The sequence below is a fragment of the Lepidochelys olivacea genome (genome assembly GCF_965140295.1).
Source record: "Lepidochelys olivacea isolate rLepOli2 genome assembly, chromosome: 20".
NCBI lineage: Eukaryota > Metazoa > Chordata > Testudines > Cheloniidae > Lepidochelys > Lepidochelys olivacea.
This window is the reverse complement of record NC_140430.1, coordinates 11,061,211-11,079,796: the sequence shown is the minus strand read 5'-3', so window position 1 is coordinate 11,079,796 and position 18,586 is coordinate 11,061,211. Positions and strand designations below refer to the sequence as shown.

The 18,586-nt window shown below is 57.7% G+C and overlaps 1 protein-coding gene across 1 annotated transcript in view; it reads right to left on the bottom strand.

Annotated features, from left to right (window-relative positions):
- The window catches only part of NCKAP1L (NCK associated protein 1 like), a gene marked incomplete at its 5' end in the record, with an annotated part of 70,391 nt that overhangs the window by 18,732 nt on the left and 33,073 nt on the right, over positions 1–18,586 (bottom strand). The window contains 8 exons of the mRNA XM_084610195.1: positions 11,380–11,460; positions 13,022–13,104; positions 13,515–13,608; positions 14,323–14,420; positions 15,255–15,385; positions 16,364–16,582; positions 17,014–17,145; positions 17,767–17,906. Of these exons, the coding sequence (XP_084466321.1) occupies positions 11,380–11,460; positions 13,022–13,104; positions 13,515–13,608; positions 14,323–14,420; positions 15,255–15,385; positions 16,364–16,582; positions 17,014–17,145; positions 17,767–17,906 (978 nt within the window). The remainder of the gene's footprint in view (positions 1–11,379; positions 11,461–13,021; positions 13,105–13,514; positions 13,609–14,322; positions 14,421–15,254; positions 15,386–16,363; positions 16,583–17,013; positions 17,146–17,766; positions 17,907–18,586) is intronic.

Genomic DNA, 18,586 nt, shown 5'->3' with positions numbered 1-18,586 from the left:
AGCTCTGCAACTCAGCTAAGACTCTTCCTGGGGGGAAGGCCGGCTGGCCTTGCTCCTGTTTGGGGAACTTTGTCTCTACCTGTGAGTGCTGAAAGTCATCCCTTTATCCTGGCATCCAGCCCTCAGCCCACCAGTGGGGATAGCTAATTACTAGTACCCCAAAGGCACGTAAGATCCTATATTGTATTCCCTTCCCGGGTTATTTTCTGCTTTTCATCCAAACTTGCCTTGCCTAAGCAAGGATCCAACCCAATGACAGCCCTGACCAGACTGTAACTAACCAGGCTCCAAGCAGTAGGTGTCATGGTTGACTTGCCAGCCAAGCTACCTACTCGTAACTAACCAGCAGTCCAGTGTTCCAAAAACATCAGCAAAAGCTGTATTTCATTCATCTTTTCTATCCCGTCTCTCCTCCACCTTGGCTCTGTCTGTTAGAACAGGCCACAAGAATTCCCCTCACATCAGGCCTGAGAGTAAAATTAACCTTTTCCTTTTCATTGAGGAAAGATTGTTCTGAAAATAAGAGACTGGTATTTTGACTCCAGAAGGAGAGAGACTGTGGAAACGCTGGCTTTGATTTCTTGTTCTTTCGTGTGTTTAATCAATAAGCTTCCAATGTGAACGCATGCTCCTGGGTATGCCCAACGCCCGCTGAAGCTATCTCGTGCTGTTTAACACTGGACAGTGATGGGGTTTAAAACCCCTTTCGCTCTTCAGGCCTTTGAGATCAATATCCGTACAACGGTCAGGGATTAGTGAGGGACAAGGAGCCCTGTCATAAATATAAAGGGAAGAGTAACCACCTTTCTGTATACAGTGCTATAAAATCCCTCCTGGCCAGACGCAAAATCCTTTCACCTGTAAAGGGTTAAGAAGCTAAGGTAACCTCGCTGGCACCTGACCCAAAATGACCAATGAGGGGACAAGATACTTTCAAATCTGAAGGTGGGGAAAAAGGTTTTTGTCTGTCTGTGTGATGCCTTTGCCGGGGACAGATCAAGGATGCAAGCCCCTCAACTCCTGTAAAGTTAGTAAGTAATCTGGCTAGAAAATGCTTTAAGTTTTCTTTATTTTGGCTTGTAAATTAGCTGTGCTGGAGGAAATGTGTATTCCTGGTTTTGTGTCTTTTTGTAACTTAAGGTTTTTCCTAGAGGAATTCTCTATGTTTTGAATCTGACTGCCTGTAAGATTATCTTCCATTCTGATTTTACAGAGTTGTTCTCTTATCTTTTTTTTTTTTTTGTTCCTCTAATAAAGTTCTGATTTTTAAGAATCTGATTGGGTTTTTTGGGTCTTAAAAATCCAAGGGGTTTGTGCTCATCTTGTTTATTCTCAAGCCTCCCCAGGAAAGGGGGTGTAAGGGCTTGGGGGGATATTTTGAGGAAATAGGAACTCCAAGTGGTCCTTTCCCTGTTCTTTGTCTAAAACACTTGGTGGTGGCAGCGTTTTACCTAATCCAAGGGCAAAGACTTTGTGCCTTAGGGAAGTTTTAACCTAAGCTGGTAGAAATAAGCTTAGGGGGTCTTTCATGTGGGTCCCCACATCTGTACCCTAGAGTTCAGAGTGGGAAAGGAACCTTGAAAAGCCCTAAGAGCAAGGTGCACCCTCACAACATCCCCTAGAGACAGGCGGCGAGGGTCAAAGCCCTAGGCCCTGTTATAGGCTGACAGGCTCTTTAAGAGCAGACAGGGCCCAGCCACCACCTAGACTGATTAGCTGCCTCCTAGCAGAGACCTGGTCCATATAAAGGGTTCGGCTCAGGGAGAGACTCAAAGGAGCAGGCAGGTTGTGCTGTACAGAGAGACTTGCCTTAGTCCTAGCTGGAGGGCCTGGGGAGTGCGGGGTTGCAGAGAGCAGCCCGTGGGAGCTGGTCAGGGCTCCGGGAAGAGTAGCTCTGGGAGCCTGTGCCCTGTACAGGTGTGTCTGTGCTGTGTCTGGGAGTGAGCGACTTCTCGCTGCTTCCTGGTATATCCAGCATGACCTTGCCTTTCCTGCTGCTCCAGTCCCTTACTGAGAACAACAAACCACAACCTTTTCTTTACCTGTGAATCTCCGGGTATCTACGTTAACTGTATATAAGTGCCCGGAGCGTGACCCTTCGCTAACCAGGAAACTGAGTATAGATCCAGCCAACTATGTCACTGTGACGCTCCCCAGCAGTACCCAGGCCCTTCGCTACCACTTGCTCTTAGCGTGAGAGCCTTGTCTGTGCCTGCTGTGGATCAGCTCCGTGACTCCACCAGCCTCTGACAGCACAAGCCTGGCCTCCCAGCCCTGCCTCGCTCTGTCTGTACAGGTCAGCGATAGGCACACACCAGCCCTGAGTGCTCTGAGCGTCCCTCTGGAGGGCTCAGCCCTGATCCAGAACAATCACAGAACCCTCCAAGTCTCTGCTCCCCAAGGAACAGTGCACACCAGCTCAGTGGTTTGAACTCAGGATCACCACTCCGCTTAACACACCGCACTTAGCTACAGCCACAGTGAAAACGAGAATGAGTTTATTATCAGAAACGCCAATGATAGTAGGTACGAGGACTGGAAACACAGGGTTACACATGAAACAAAATCATAACTCGCTTTCTAGAGCCTCAACTTAACCCACAAGACAGGCTGTCTCTTGCAGCCTAGTTTACCCCCAGGCCTTTTCAACCAGCATGGCTGGGATCCCCCTTCATCAGATCGACCCTGCTGGCAGCTTCTTGTCACCAGAGTGTTTCTTTGCGTGCCCAGAAATACCAGAGCAGAACTCTGATCTTCTCCTGAAAACAGGCCCCCATCCCCCACTGTCTACCTCTTTCTGTTCCTTTGCTTCTGAAATCTCTGCGAGCTCTTCATTAGCATTTGACTCACTTCACCAAGAGACTTCTGGTGTGACACACGCAATGCACCAAGGCGATAGGGTCTCCCACCTCCCGTCTGGAGGAGTTTGTCTCCAAGCATGACTGAGCGGCTTTTAACGATAATGCTTAGAGAACATCATTTTCAGCATATATCCAGAACTCCTCACATATTTTCTGCACGTATGTCTCACAATGATTGATGTGTGTGACACAGGCTGTAAGCAGACGCCTTACAGGGCTTTGTTTTGGTGAACTCAGGGCAACCCTGTCCCTCTATGACCCCCACTGCCAGCTGGCATCAAGTGGTCCTTGAGTCACAGGGGTGGGGGGCAGGTTGGTATCTTCTCCAGGAAGGGGAGTGTTGTGGACACACTGAGAGAATGGTTATTTATCACTTATGTTACAACAATACCTAGATGGTCAGTCAAGACCAGGGCGCCAGGTGCTGCACAGACAGAACAAATGCGAGTCACGGCCCCGAGGACTTTGTGGGTTAAGGAGGGACCTAGCCGTGGCAACAGCACAGACCAGCTCTGCACTCCATCTGGGGCCAGGCAGCGACATGAGGGCAGCTCTCCAGCAGTCTAACGAGCACCAGCTTTCAGTTCCCTATCTGCATCATCCCAGAGTGGGGCGCTGGGGAGGGATTTGAAGCAGGATGAGCTGCTGGCTTTATGGATCCACTCAGGGAGCTTCTCCAGCGTGAGGAGGGAGGATGGAGGGGACTGTGGGGAATCAGGCTAAGGAGGGTGGGGTCTCTCTGACCTTGTGACATGATAGTAGGTGGTGAGACGTCGGGGGCTAAGCTGTGCAAGGTGGAGGGGGGAAGGGTTTGCCCAGGAGAGGAGAGACATCTGTGTTGGAAGAGGGGTGGCCAAGGGAGGGGTGCTGGGGCCGGGGTGATGACCCAAGCAGATGACCTTAGCAGCAGCATTCCAAATGGACAGGGGAGCGCAGGGGAACTGCAGGCATCCAGGCCAGAAGGGTCATGTGGTAGCTGCGGCATTAGGCGAGAGTTCGGGCCAGGTGGGCAGAGAAGGAAGGTCACAGCTTGGCAATGCTGCAGCAAGACGTGAGATGAGACAGGAAACACTGGTCATACATGGGGAGAGGGTGAATGGCATAATCCGAACCTCGCCTCTGGCAGCTCTGTCTGACAGCATGAGCCTTCTCACCTTGTGTGAGGCGACAGCTGGCAGGGAGATGCCTGAAGCTACTTCTGTCTATGCAACACGCGAGTTACCTGCAGCACCAGAACATCCCAACGTCAGCTCTACCTAGGCAATTATCCAGCTCATCATCCTCATACCGAGCACCTGCTTCACAACCTCTCCTCACCTCCCCTCTCCCCCATGACGAGGGAACTCCTAGCCCTGTTCTATACAGAGGCACAGGCTGAATTAAGTGCCTTGCATAAAGTCATCTACCGACTATGTGGCTAAACTGGGAATTGGACCCAGCTCTCCCAAATCTTAGTCCAAACCCTTAACCACACAGCCACCCTCCTCCATCCCCTAGGAAATGGTCATTTCACTGCAACACAATCCCCAGACAAATCCCTTGACAGGTTAAAAACAGAAACTAACAAAGAGGAAAGCGCAGTTAAGCATCCAGGAAAGAGAGCATGCCTGGAATCTGAACAGCTAATTGCTGGCTGTGAGCTCCTACCGAAGAGACCCAGAGAACGTGGTCGGGTTCTATGGGCTGTGAGATCCTATGGAAGAGCCCTGGAGAACGTGGTTGGTTTCTATGAGCTGTGAGTGCCTATGGAACGGCTCCAGAGAACCTGATCGGGTTCTATGAGCTGTGAGATCCTATGGAAGAGCCCCGGAGAACGTGTTCGGGTTCTATGAGCTGTGAGCGCCCATGGAGGAGTCCTGGAGAGGGTAATATGGTCTATGAGCTCCTAACGAAAAGCCCCAGAGAACATGGTCAGGTCTATTGGGATTTCATTGTGTGCTCACTGAAAGGACTCTTCAGAGCCTGTAGGATTTCCTAGATAACGAGGGTCTGTCTTGAGGATTTCAGCTCCATTTTAGAGTAGGGACCCTGTTCTCTCAAATCCTACATGGTGGATCATTGTCTATTACACCTTAAAGGAAAAGCAGCACGTGGGGAGCGAGCACCCATGCCGACATTAACAATGAATAGAACTAGTGACCATCTACATCTCAAGGTCACAAAGGTCACGTGGATGGGAACTAAATGGGCAGAACTAATGTTAGGGCTCTGTGTTCATTACCCCAGATCCCAGCTCTGTGCCCCATTGTAGGACCAATCTTTTGGAACACTCTGCATCTGGACAAACACTTCTTAGCAGCGTTAATTAGACCAGGGTAATGGGACATTACACACCAAATAAGAGACATCCCTCAAAAAACAGGACAGGTGGCCTCCCTAATTAGAACTAATGTTGGGCATTAAAGGTGACCCCAGCGCAGGCAGAGTGCAGCCCTCTGGCCACATGTGGCTGGGAGGGAGAGGATTCTAGTCCTTAAAGGATCCCACTGATACCCCATGTACTCTGTCCTCGCTGTGGGAAGGAACCAGGGTCCAGCCCATCCCAGAGGCCTCACCAAGAACTCAGGGATCTAGGGCCACGGAGGGCTGGTGAGTCTCGCCCGCTGAGGACTCTGGAAATCAATAGCTGGAGGATGGCTGCCCTCTATTTGCAATGAGCGTGATAAACGGTGGAGAGGAGCAATTGACATGCCCCCCAGGGGGAGGGGATGCTGATCCAGCCCTGATTTAGGAGGGGTGACCCCCCTGCCCCGCCCCGCCAAGGTACTTAGCCCAGCCAGGCTAACCCCACAAGGGTGCGGCCCCTGATCCACTATGACAGCTCAGTCAGAGGGGCAGCTGTCCTCAGACTGAGATGCACAGGGGGACTCGGGTCTGCTCTGCAAGGCGTGACACCACTCAGCTCTGGCTCCCATCACTAGGCCATTCAGGACCCATCACAGCTACCACAGTTGCCGGCTGACGGAACCTCTCCAAGCTCCCGTGACGTATGGGAGTGTGCCAGAGCGGGAGCCGTCAGTTGTCTCCAGTCCACCAGGTCCTCGAGCCTCTGAATCCCAGCTGTCTGGGGAAGCAGCGCGAATGGCAGGGCAATAAGTGGAAGTGGGAACCCACCTGCCTCGCGAGGAGTCTGGGCCGGGATCCAAAAAGAGGGGGCAGAGAGGAAATGCCCCCCAGAAGTGACAGCCAAGGCAGTGCCGGTGCTGGCTGCCCCACTCTTCCTTGCAGGCCCCCCTCCGGTAAACGGCTCGGCTCTAAGGCATCCAGCAACCTGCTGTGTCACCCTCATGGCAGTTGCTGACAGGCTGTCACTGGGTAGGACACGCCAGAGACACTGGAGAGGGCTGTGAATGGCACCGAGAGAGTGAAGGCTCACCCCAATCAGTGCAGCCCACAAACCAGCGGCTGTCCCAGACAGAGGGGCCCGGCTACACTAGGGAAATGGCATTTTGCTGACACTGGCCGGGAGAGCTGCATTCCGTCCCTCCGTGCAGCAATGCAACTGGGCACTAGGCTGCCCCAGATTTGTCCATGGACCAGTGTGACCCGAAGAGCCCCTTCCCAGTAATAAGGGGAGAGCCTAGCATGATCTGGCCCTAGGTCCAGCCCCACCTCCCTCTCTGTCAGAGGTAGCCACACAGGCTGCTCCTGGGAGCTGGCTGTTTCTCCATCTGCACATGGATCCGAGAGACCTGCCAGGAGTCTGGTACCAGAGTGTGGCAGGTAAATCCAGGGCAGTGTGGGGAGCAGGGCTGGCAGTGGGATGGGATGGAGCGGTGCAGCCATGGTAGGATCCAGAGCTGGTGGGACACGAGTGACTCCCAGTGACCCCACAGCTGTTACTGCCAGGGGGACTGGGCCCTGAGGTCTCAGTCCAGCTTCTAGTGTCCATGGTGGTGGCCTGTGCCCACTACCTTGCCTCCTGGCTGGGATCTCAGGCTCCCGGCTGGCTATGAGCAAGCCCTAATCCTCAGGGGGACTGGATGGGCTGCACTCACTGTGCAGCTCCCTGGGTAGAAGCAGGGGGAGGGCTCCAGGCTGCCCAGGACAGGGCCCTGAACTCACATCGCTCAGATGGGCTTCTTTAGATAGGTAAGGGGAGAGATGCAGGCAGCCCAGAGAGAGACAGACCAACCTGACACTGAGAGAGACAGATGGACAGCCATGACACACACACACACACAGATGGACGGACAGCTCCCTTCATGTCTCAGGAGCCAAGCTCATTGTATGGAGCAAGATAATGAGCTTGCACCCATTGCTCCTCCCTTTCAGCTGCACCTACAGGAATCTGGGGCCTAGCGCTTGTGCCAGGAGGAGGGAGGCAGGACTCCTGGGTTCCATTCCTGGCTCTGCCACGGACCGACTGGTGACCTTGGGCAAGTCACTTCCCCTCCCTCTGCACTGCAACTTCCCCCACTGTGACATGGGGATAACAGGGGAGTCCCTCCCTGTGGGCTCATTCGTGTCCCCAAGCACCTGGGTCCCGAAGCCCAGGCTTCTCTGTACTCTGCCACTGAGAGCAGGTCATCCTCAGCTGGCAGCTCCGCAGGTCCCAGCGCGTACACCAGAGAGCTGATCCCCCCTGTGTGCTCCAACACAGCCCCTGCCTGACAGCTGAGCCAGCTGCAAATTCCAGTATGACACAGACCCCTCAGCAGCTGGGCTTCCTTTGCCCCTGTGTCAAGCCCCAAGTCATGCCTGGGAGGGGTGGGTTTTCCTGACCTCAGCATCTGGCTCTCAGCCTCAGCCCCAGCCGTGTTATCGCCCCACAATCTGATAAGGCCCATTGGGCAGCGCTGGGTGTTTGATTACTGTCCTTCCACGCCTGCTGAAGGTGAGTAACCCCATTACCATTCTCCTCACCCCTCCATTCTGCCAGGAACCAACCTCCGGTCCTGCTTCCCTGTAATTGCTTTGTGGCTCTGGAGGCATTCGCTCCCTCACTACCGGTGCAAAACGAGTTGCGCTCACTCCTTATCCATGCTGCACTGCTGATAATAAAGCCATTAACTCGGCAATGAAAAATCACCCTGCTTACATCCCTCTCACCCTTCCCCACTCACTGGCTTCACTGGGTGGGCAAATACAAGATCGCTTTCTCCACCACTCTAAAGCAGCCACCTCTGGGGTTGAACACAGAAGCAACACAACAGGAGAGGACCCATGGGTGCACAAGGGAATATTGGTGATGTTGCTGAAATCAACACCCATCCCAGGGCCAAAACCCAGACTAAATATCGACCTAGTTACACATCCATGGCTCCGAAATGGAGAATCAGAACATCCCTGGCCCAGCATCTCCCTGGAGATCATGGAACAGAATAACCCAGTTCCCTCCCGTTTCCAGCTTGACATTGTTTGAAGATCTGGCCCCACAGCGCCACTGCACAGTTCCGACCTGCCCGAATACCCCAGGTGAGCCCAAAGGGGCCAGCATGGCAACTTGCCGGACCCATCCCACCGTCTCTGAACACGCTCCCGCCTGTAACACGGTGCCCATCCCAGCTGTACAGAGAGGGGCTCCCCCCCAGCAAATGCAGCCCCAGATGTCCCTGTCTTTAAACCTGCCATAGAACAAGGCAGCACCTAGCCAGAGGTCTAATGTGCTGTCTGCTACTGCCCCCTGGGGCTCATGCAGGGTATGACCACCCTGACCCAATTACCCAGGTACTGATATTCTCCCAGCTCTGCTTGGGGCTCTTCTCTGCAGATAACACCACACTGCCCAGAGACCCAGCCCTCCCTGGGTGTTTCTCAGGCTTGTCCCCTGGCTAGTCCCCATCAATGGCCCTGGGAAGCAGAAGCAGTAAAACGGGACAGCACCTAGATGCACCCATCCCTCCTGCCTGTGTTGGCCAAACTCCTGGGGATCTGCGCCGGTGGCGTCCATCCTCTTGCACATGGATCAGGACACATGGCTGTGTCTCCCAGCCCTGCACACCTGTGTCTTGCTCCCAGCAATGCTCCCTGTATGCTCCTCACCACTGCTTGGACCCCAGCCGAGCGGGCGTTTGCATGTAGTGTGCATTTCCCTCTCCAGGCCCCTCAGTCTGGGCTGGGCCCTCTGGCTGCTAGAGGCACCATCTGGGCCTCCCTGCTCTTTCTAGCCAGGTGGCTGCTAACACCACACTAGTTCTACTGCAGCTGCCAGTTCCTTCCTCGCAGATTCTCCATGCATTGAGGGTGCAGCCCATCCCCCTAGGGAACAGCAGAGGGCCTGGCTCTGGCTGAGGGGACGAGGGATGGATACAGCAGCCCCGGGCATGCTGGGGACAGAGCTGCCAATCCCACCTGCACCTTCCCCACTGCTCCTGCATGCTCATCCCCCATGACAGTGCCACAACCCCAGCTCTCGAAGCATTGGGCCAGCCCAGTCCTGCCTGACAAGGACACTGGGGTCAATGGGGGCATGGAGGACAGGACCCAACCAGCAGCTCCAGGCAGCTCTTCCCTATGCTCTCTATGGTTCTTGGCTCCCCTCCATCTCTCACTGATCATCACTGGCTCCAGCTGCATGAGTCTAGCCCCATGGTCCATCTGCCAGGTGCAAATGGCATCCAGGCCTAGAATGACTCATTCCCAGCCCTGCTGAGCACCTCCACATCTGACAGGCCTCAGCATGACAGATTAGCTCAGCCTGCAGATGGCAGATGTGTGCTGCCATCACAAGATCCGGTGGCTGAAGCCCCTGTGTGATCTGCCTGAATCCAGCCAGGGTGACAGTCACCCCCGCAGGGGGTGTGGCACGGGCCAGTGTGCCACATGGCCAGATCCAATGTCCTCCTCTCGGTGCTGTGAAACCCATCTTGCTAAATGGAGCTGGAGTGGGGTTCCCAGCCCTCTGTCCATGGTTCTGAAATATGGGCAAGTACTGGAGTGTACTTCTCTGGCAGCGTGGGCATGTTCATACCCAGCCAGCCCAATGCCTGGCCACCACACACCACTACTTGACTGTCTATGGACTACTGTACAGTAAATACCCCACTGCACCTCTGCATTCACACCCTGCATCATTAACACACCAACCCTGCCCAGCTCTGCATTCACACCCTGCGTCGTTCACACCCTGCCGAGTTCTGCATTCACACCCTGCATCAACACACACACCCTGCCCAGCTCGGATTTCACACTGTGTCATTAACACACACATCCTGCCCAGCTCTGCATTTACACCCTGCATCATTAACAAACACCCTGCTCTGCTCTGCATTCACACCCTGCATCATTAATACACACCTGCTCTGCATTCCCACCCTGCATCATTAACACAAACCCTGCCTGCATTCACACGCTGCATCAACACACACCTGCTCTGCTCTGCATTCACACCCTGTGTCATTAACACAAACCCTGCCTGCATTCACACCCTGCATCAACACACACCTGCTCTGCTCTGCATTCACACCCTGCATCATTACACACCTGCTCTGCTCTGCATTCACACCCTGCATCAACACACACCTGCTCTGCTCTGCATTAACACTCTGCATCATTAACGAACACTCTGCTCTGCATTCACACTTTGTGTCAGTAACACACGTGCTGCTCTGCTTTGCATTCCCACCCTGCGTCATTAACACACACCTGCTCTGCTCTGCCACTACCCTCAGGCCGACCTTTCAAATATCAGTTCAAAGGATGGGTCCCATCTAATAGGCATGTCCCCTTGGTGTCCCTGAGGACCCCACAACAGCAGCTCCTTTAGGCTGAAAAGGGGGCCCAGCCAGGAAAGCACAATTTGAACTGGCAGCCACTAAACACAACCCTGTGAGCCACCGCCTTGGGAGGGATCCGCCATGCCAGAACGTTCCCGTCCCCCAAAGCCAGCAGGAGCCCACATGCTCGTACATCATGTCACGCCCCCAGGGACCAGCGCAAGAGCGGTATGGACCTGTCAGGGCCAACTGTATCTGCACCTCCCAGCTCTGCCCAACTAGGAGCTGCCCGTGCTGAGCCCAGGGCAAACTCTGGCTTACAGGGTTAAGTTCATCAAGTCCCACAATGTGCTCCAACCCCAAGGACACAGCGTGTGTTTCGACCTCTCCACATGACAGAGCATCCCCAGACCCTGCCACCCTGGCAGTGCAGCGTCCCTGTCCAGAGCAACGGTGCTGGCCGGGCTGGGGGCACGGCGCAGGGCTGAGCACAATACGCCTCACACCTCGGCAACGCTCGGTGCAGGTCTGCCTAGCCCGAGAGAGGCCCCCAGCTGACCTGGGCACCTGCCTGGGCACCTGCTCTCCAGAGGAGACTCCACTCCCACCCAGGGCTGGAGGTCAACGATCCCGCCAGGGCCCCGGACACAAGATTATCATTTCTTATCCTGGGTTTCTGCACCATACGAGGCCTGGGTTCCCTCAGGGCAGGAGGAGGGCCGCCCTGGCCAGTTGCCCCAGGGCCCTGGTGTGGAGACCGGCGGGAGGCTGCCCGCCCAGCAGCCCACCCTGTTCTCTGACCTGCCTGCCTAGCCGCAGAGCCCACCCACAGCAGAGAGAAGCACGAGGGTCGCCCCCACCTTTATGTCTGTGTCTGGGGTGACAAAGTCCTTCAGGCACTCGATGGGGCCCATCAGAAACGGGCAGCGGTTGGAGAAGACCTACAGCGAGGAGAGAGCCAGCTCTTGAGATGGCAATGGACACAGGTCGCCCCCTTCTCATGTAGCAGCCCCTGGCACCTGCCCCATTGCTCTGCCCTCCCTCTCTGCATCACAGGACGTATGAAGATGCCCATACAGGTGCCAAGCTCCCTTCCCTCTGCCCTTCCACCCCACAGGCTCCAATGGTATTGCACAAACTGTGCCAGGAGCACTTCACCCACCACTGATATGCAGCCACCGCTGGGGTGGGACGTGGCAGCTGTTTAACAACTGCCCAGCAGCCAAGTGCAGGAAATGAGCAATGCAATGCTTGAGGCTCTCCAAGCACCACACAGGTGTTAGCCAATGAACCCTCCCCGCAGCCCCCGGAGAGGGTCTGGGGCCAGTTACTGTCCCTGCTTTCGAGAAGCCACCTGGGCAGAGCTGGGATCAGCTGCAGGAGCGTCTGGCCCCAGAGGCCTGTCCTAGGGAGGGATGCAGGACACTCACCACTCCTGCCCTGCTACATCCCCAGCAACAATGGGGCTGGGGGGGTCAGTGACTCCCCTCCACCGCAGCCCCATAATGCTCCATGAAGAGTGTGAAAGGCCAGCTCCCCAGCCCTGCCCCATGCAGCTCCGATGCTGCCTTCCAGGCTGGTGCACAGTGGGAGCAGCCAACTCCTCCGCCCCTGGCCTGGGGGGAGTGGCTGGACCATGTGGCTCTCATAGTTGTCAGAGGCAGGGGTGACACAAAGCAGTCCCTCCCCCATTTCGGGTGCTCTCTGATCACACACTAACACTTGCCCTCCGACACTCCCATGGTTGTGTACTAGGGGTGGAGCCAGGGGCAGGAGGGGGCGGGGCTAGAGTGTCACGCCCACACATATTTTGGGCTGTGCTGCAGCTCAGCTTGGCCGGCTACAAATTAGAGCAACCCCCAGGGCTGCTGCTCTAAGGGTCTGCGTACACTGCCATGAGACACCAGCGGCTGGCCCGGGCTTGCGGGACTGTGTAACTGCGGTGTAGACATTTGGGACCCTCTCACTTCGCTGGGTAATTCACCCTCTGGAGCATCCTAGAGCCACCAGGGCTCAACACAGCTCACCCCCCACTCGCCCCACAGAGACTCTCACTCCAGAGACATGAGACGATTAACAGATGAGCAGGCCACAGTGGTTCCATCTCTCGATGGGCCATATCTGCGTGCCTCACAGTCTCCCCACGCATCTCTGTGGGGTGGGGAAGGGCTAGGATCCCCATGGGACAGATGGAAACAGAGGCCCAGAGACCCACACTTGCAGGGTCACCCAGGGGCTGGGTGATAAAGCAAGGAATTAAACCTGGATCTCCCAAGTACCATGCTAGTGCCCTGACCACTGGACCTGTCTTCCTCTCTTCCTGGCCTCATGTTGCCAGCCACAGACGGGACAGGCCCAGCCTTGTGTGGGTGCTCCCTGCAGATGGATCAGCATCTCCCTCGCTCAGTCCCCCCGAGACGGGCCAGCCTCGGCCTTGCACCCCCCTGAGATGAGCTGGCCCTGGCCTTGCACGGCACCTGCCCTAGATGGGCCAGCACCCACCTCACACAGCCCGGTCTGTGCCATGGAGCGGAAGCTCAGGATCTCCCCAATGATGGTCATTCTTTTCAGCACATTGTCTGCAGCTGCGGGAGAGCAGGGAGCGGGAGTGAATTGCAAGGACACACAGGAGATGGGGCTGCAAATCACATGGAGTACAACATACCCCTTGGCCTATGCCTGGGAACTGCTTACATCTCACTAGCACCCCACACCCCAACCCTCAGCCCCCCTCCTGAGCCCTCCCCCCAAGTTCTGCCAGTACCCCTCACCCCAACCCCCAGCCCCCTCCTGAACCCCCAGCTCTGCCAGTGCCTCTCACCCCAACCATCAGTCCTGTTCCCCTCCCCCCGCTATTCCCCACCTGAATCTCCTCTCCATTCAGCGCTCATTGCAGCTCAGCCCTGAACTCCATCCTCGGCCGGCTGTGGATCGGGCAGGGGGTTCCATGCAGATGCCAGGGAGGGGGCTATGGGGGCAGGGGAACGACACTTACACGTCAGCCTGGGCAGCAGTGATAACATCTGCTCAGGTTTGTAGAAGTTGGAGCGGATCTGCACCAGCACGTCCATGTTCTCGGTCACCAGTTTCTGCAACAGAAACAATCACCATGGTAAATGGGGGCCAGCCAGAGCCAGAGCCAGCCAGGCCCGACTGACCCAGAACCAGAACCAGCCAGGCCCAACTCACCCAGTGCAAGAACCAGCCACGCCCAATTCAGCCAGAGCCAGGGGCTGCTGCCACGGGACTCTTCCCTGGTATCAGTATTTTGCCCAGTGCCAGCACCTCCAGCTCTGAAGGGAACTCCCGACACGGATGTACTGAGTCCCGTATAACAATCACATGAACCTAGGAGCGGTGGCCCTGTGCTCCCCGCAGTTAGCTGGGAGCTGAGGGGATATCTCCACTGGGGACACAGCAAGTCAGTGACAGGTCTGGCAATAAAGCCCAGGAGTCCTGGCTCCCAGCCCCCACCCTGCTCTATCTTGCTAACCCTGCACCGCTTCCAGGAGTCCTGGCTCCCAGACCCCCTTGCTCTACCCCGCTAACTCCACACCGCTCCTAAAGAACCCAGGAGTCCTGGTTCCCAGCCCTCCTCTACCGCGCTAACCCCATACTACTCCCAGAGAACCCAGGAGTTCTGGCTCCCAGCCCCCCAGCTCTAACCCACTAACCCCACACCACTCCCAGAGAACCCAGGAGTCCTGGCCCCTCTGCTCTAAGCACTGACTCCCACTGCCTGCCCAGCCCCCCTGGGGAGTTGAGTGCAGCCAGCAGTGGCCCCTCCTGCCCCAGCCTCCTACCTTCAGCTCCACCACCTGCGAGGTGACGTGCCACATGAGGTTGTCGCTCAGGAACTTCATGCCATAGGGACCCAGCAGCTCGGCCAGCGCCCGCATCTCTGGAGGGAGGGGAGCAGATCATTCACGGGGCGTTTGCTCCTTCTGGCCTGCTTGGGTCACGCCCAGGCCCTCGCACACCCCAGAAAGACTTGTCGTCCCCAGAGCCGTCCCGCCGCTGTGCGTCCCCAGCCCCATCTCCGGAGCCGTCCCGTTGCTGTGCGTCCCCACCCTCAGCCCCAGAGCCAGCCTCCGCCGTGCAGCCCCAACCCTGTTCCCAGAGCCGGGCACCGTGTATCCCCATCCCCGTCCCCAGAGCCAGCCGTCCTGTCACCGCGTGTCTCCACCCCCCGTCCCCAGAGCCGGCTGTCCTGTCACCGCGTGTCTTCACCCCCCGTCCCCAGAGCCGGCTGTCCTGTCACCGCGTGTCTTCACCCCCCGTCCCCAGAGCCGGCTGTCCTGTCACCGCGTGTCTCCACCCCCCGTCCCCAGAGCCGGCTGTCCTGTCACCGCGTGTCTCCACCCCCCGTCCCCAGAGCCGGCTGTCCTGTCACCGCGTGTCTCCACCCCCCGTCCCCAGAGCCGGCTGTCCTGTCACCGCGTGTCTCCACCCCCCGTCCCCAGAGCCGGCTGTCCTGTCACCGCGTGTCTTCACCCCCTGTCCCCAGAGCCGGCTGTCCTGTCACCGCGTGTCTTCACCCCCTGTCCCCAGAGCCGGCTGTCCTGTCACCGCGTGTCTTCACCCCCTGTCCCCAGAGCTGGCTGTCCTGCTGCCGCACATCCTCACTACCGTCCCCAGAACGGGCCAGAGCCAGCTGTCTCACTGCCGTGCAGCTCCCTCTGCATCCCACCGTCATGCGGCCCCATCGTCAGGACATGGAGCTGCCACAGCTCACCTGAGATATCTGAGAACTCCTCTGCACTGAAGCTCTGCTCCCCCTCCTTGGGGACACTGATGAAGGCCTGCATGGCAGGAGAAAGCACAATAGCCCCAGTGCTGGCCTGGCGCAACAGCGCCTCCAGGTACCTACATGGAGCCAAAGAGCATCCACTTACACCGGACAGCCAGGCCCCAGCACTGTTCTCCCAGCCTGCTCCTAGTCTGCCCTGCCAGAGCCCAAACTCCCTTGTACCGGTGTGTGAGCATGGGATGGGATTGAGGGGCACTGGAAGAGCTGTGTGGGGAGCCCAGAGCTGGGATATCAGGGGACTGCGGGTCAGGACTGAGGGGCACTGGCAGAGCTGGCGGGGAGCCCAGAGGTGGGATAGCAGGGGGCTGCAGGTCAGGATTGAGGGGCACTGACTAAGGGAATCTCTCACATGGGCAGCCTGCCCCCTCGTTGGCTCTAGAAGTAGGTTTTTGTTCCTTCTCCTCCCCTGCCCTATTTGCCCAGAAAGTGCAAGGTCGAGGGGCTTGTGTCTCCCATTGCTGTCCCATACAGGGAAGGGCCACCCGTCGCTCTCCAAGCACCGGCCCCATGGAATCCCCAGGTGCACAGAACCACAGAAATGTGGGGCTGGAAGGGACCACAAGAGGCCACATAGGCCAGGCCCCTGAACAGAGGTAGGGCACCGGGACCGTCCCTGACAGGGGTTTGTCCAACCAGTTCCTACAAACCTCCAGTGATGGGGATTCCACAACCCCCTCAGAGCCTGCTCCAGAGCCCAGCGACCCCAAAAGTCAGGAAGCTTTTCCCACTATCTAACCAAGATCTCCCTGGCTTCCTTCATGTCCCATCAATGCACATGGAGAACAACTGGGCATCGGCCTTATTCAGAACAGCCCTGACCGTAGCTGAAGACTGTTGTCAAGTCCCCCCTTGGCCTTCTCTGCTCTACACTTGACATGCCCAAGATTTTCAACCTCTCCTCATAGGTCAGCTTTTCCCACTTCCCCCATCCCTCCAGGCATCTCGCAGGCTCTCCTGCCCCATGGCCCAGGGGTACTCAGGGCTCTCTCCTGCCCTGTGGCCCAGGCCAGGCTGCCCCCAGCCCAGACACCCACCAGTTGGTGTAGATGGTGGTGAGGGTCTGCTCCCCGCTGGAGTCCAGGGGCTGTGTCTGCTGAAGCAGGACGCTGCGGATGATGCGGCTGGCGTCCACACACGTGAACTGCCCCAGCGACTGGATGAAGGCGATGTAGGAGCGCAGGCCGACCAGCACCTCCGAGGGCCGCGCAATCTCCTGCGTAGCCTGGTTGTAGTTGGCCATCCACACGAAGGATCTGTAAGGGGATGTGGGGCTCAGAGGGGGCCCAGCACAGACCCCCACAACCTCCCCCCTGAAAGCACCCAGCCCTCCTACCGTGTTCCCTCCAAATGGGCATCTCCCAGCATAATTCAGCTCAGAAGCTGGCTGGGGCTTGTGGATGTAACAGCACCCATGGCCGAGTCAGTCTCCCCTGCCGGAGGGCCATGGGCAGGGACACGCCGCATCCCCTCCCGACCTGTCTGCCTGAGGGCCATGGGCAGGATCACGCCACGTCCCCCTCCCCACCTGCCTGCCTGAGAACCATGGGCAGGATCACGCCATGTCACCATCTCCACCCACTCGAGGGCCATGGGCAGGGACACACCGCACTCCCATCCCCACCCGCCTGAGGACCATGGGCAGGGACACGCCGCACCCAGCCAGCCAGCCACGGGGCCCACTTACCTGTTGAGCCGCGTCTCCAGGTGGCTGCTGAGGTACTCGGCAGGCGTGACCACGTGCTCAAACACGGTGAAGCTGGGGACATGGTTGACGCTCAGGGAGAGCTCGCTCAGCATCTGGTGCAGCTTGTCCATGCTGGGGGCAAAGACACCGGTGCGGTCACCGCTCACAGCAAATGGCTCTGGGGCCCAGGCCCCTCTCCCACACCTGTCAGCCCAACGCACCCTAGTGCTCAGACCCCAAATGTGGTGGGATCATTCAAATGAATTGGAAAGTGGACAGCCCGGACGCCTGGGTTCACCATCCCCTATGATCTGTGAGGGACGATGGGCATTCTGGACACTTGGGTTCACCCCATCTTCGCTCTGAGGAGCAACAGGCAGCCTGGATGCCTGGGTTCACCCCACCTCTGCTCCGAGCAGCGATGGGCAGCCCGGACGCCTGGGTTCTCTACCCCCTCTGCTCTGAGGGGCAATGGGCAGCCCAGACACCTGGGTTCGCTGCCACCTGCGCTCTGAGGGGCGATGGGCAGTCCAATGAACCAAGTGTATCTCGGGCAGTGGGCAGGCTGGGAGTGCTTTTGAAGGGCCAGGTACCAGTGTCGCTTCCCAGATCTGAGCCATCAGCACCTGTTCCCCCACTGCCCCTGTACCATCCGAGGCACAGGGGGAGGAGTCCTCTGAATGGGAATGGCCCCCCCAGGGATGGCAGAGCAGCTCTAATGCCCCTTGGGAGCCCCCCATGGTTTCGGCTTACTTGGTCACCACAATCCGGTCCTTCCTCTGGCTCTCAGCCCCCGGCTTGTCCCGCTCCGCCTCCCCCTTCTTGGCGGGCTGCTTGTGGGCCTTCTTGTTCCGCGCCTTGCTGATGGTGGAGGCGCAGTGTTTGGGCAGCAGCTTCCCAGGAGATTGAGACAGGGGCACTGAGTGAGGGAGGGGCTGGGAGCTTGGCGGGCCAGGATTTGGCAGCCCCCCGGATGCACATAGTGTCCCCTCCCCGCATGCCCCAGTCCTGGTGCAGGACACACCTGTGACTGGGACAGCACGGCTGTGCCCAGGGTGAATCCCACCTGCCTGGCATCTGGCTCTCCTTGCCACAGAGCCGCTGGCCACGCTGTTGCCCACCCCCCACCGCCACCAGGGATCAGCAAGCTGCGTCACTGGCCATCTGGTTCGCTGACAAGGCTACATGACTCCAACCACGGCCATCTCCAGAGCCCCCAGCACCAAGCAGCCCTGCAGGGGTTTGCTAGCCTGGAGAGCAGCCTGTGGAGGGCCGGCCACAGCCCTCAGCCAGCGTGCCCGGATGGTGAGCAAACCTGGTACACGCGACTGCTGCTGTGTGTTCAGGTGCCCCAGGCTGGCGCCTCAACCAGGTACCCCACCCAGGACCATGCCACACCCTGTGCCCCTCACCTGCCTGCTGAACCCCAGGCTGGAAGCTCACCCAGGCAGCCCACCCAGTGACATGCCATGCCCCAGAACCCCGCATTGCTCACTGATGTGCCCCCAGTCTGGCAGCTCCCCCAGCACCATGCCACACCCCTCACCAGCTCGCAGAGGGGCCTCCATGCTGG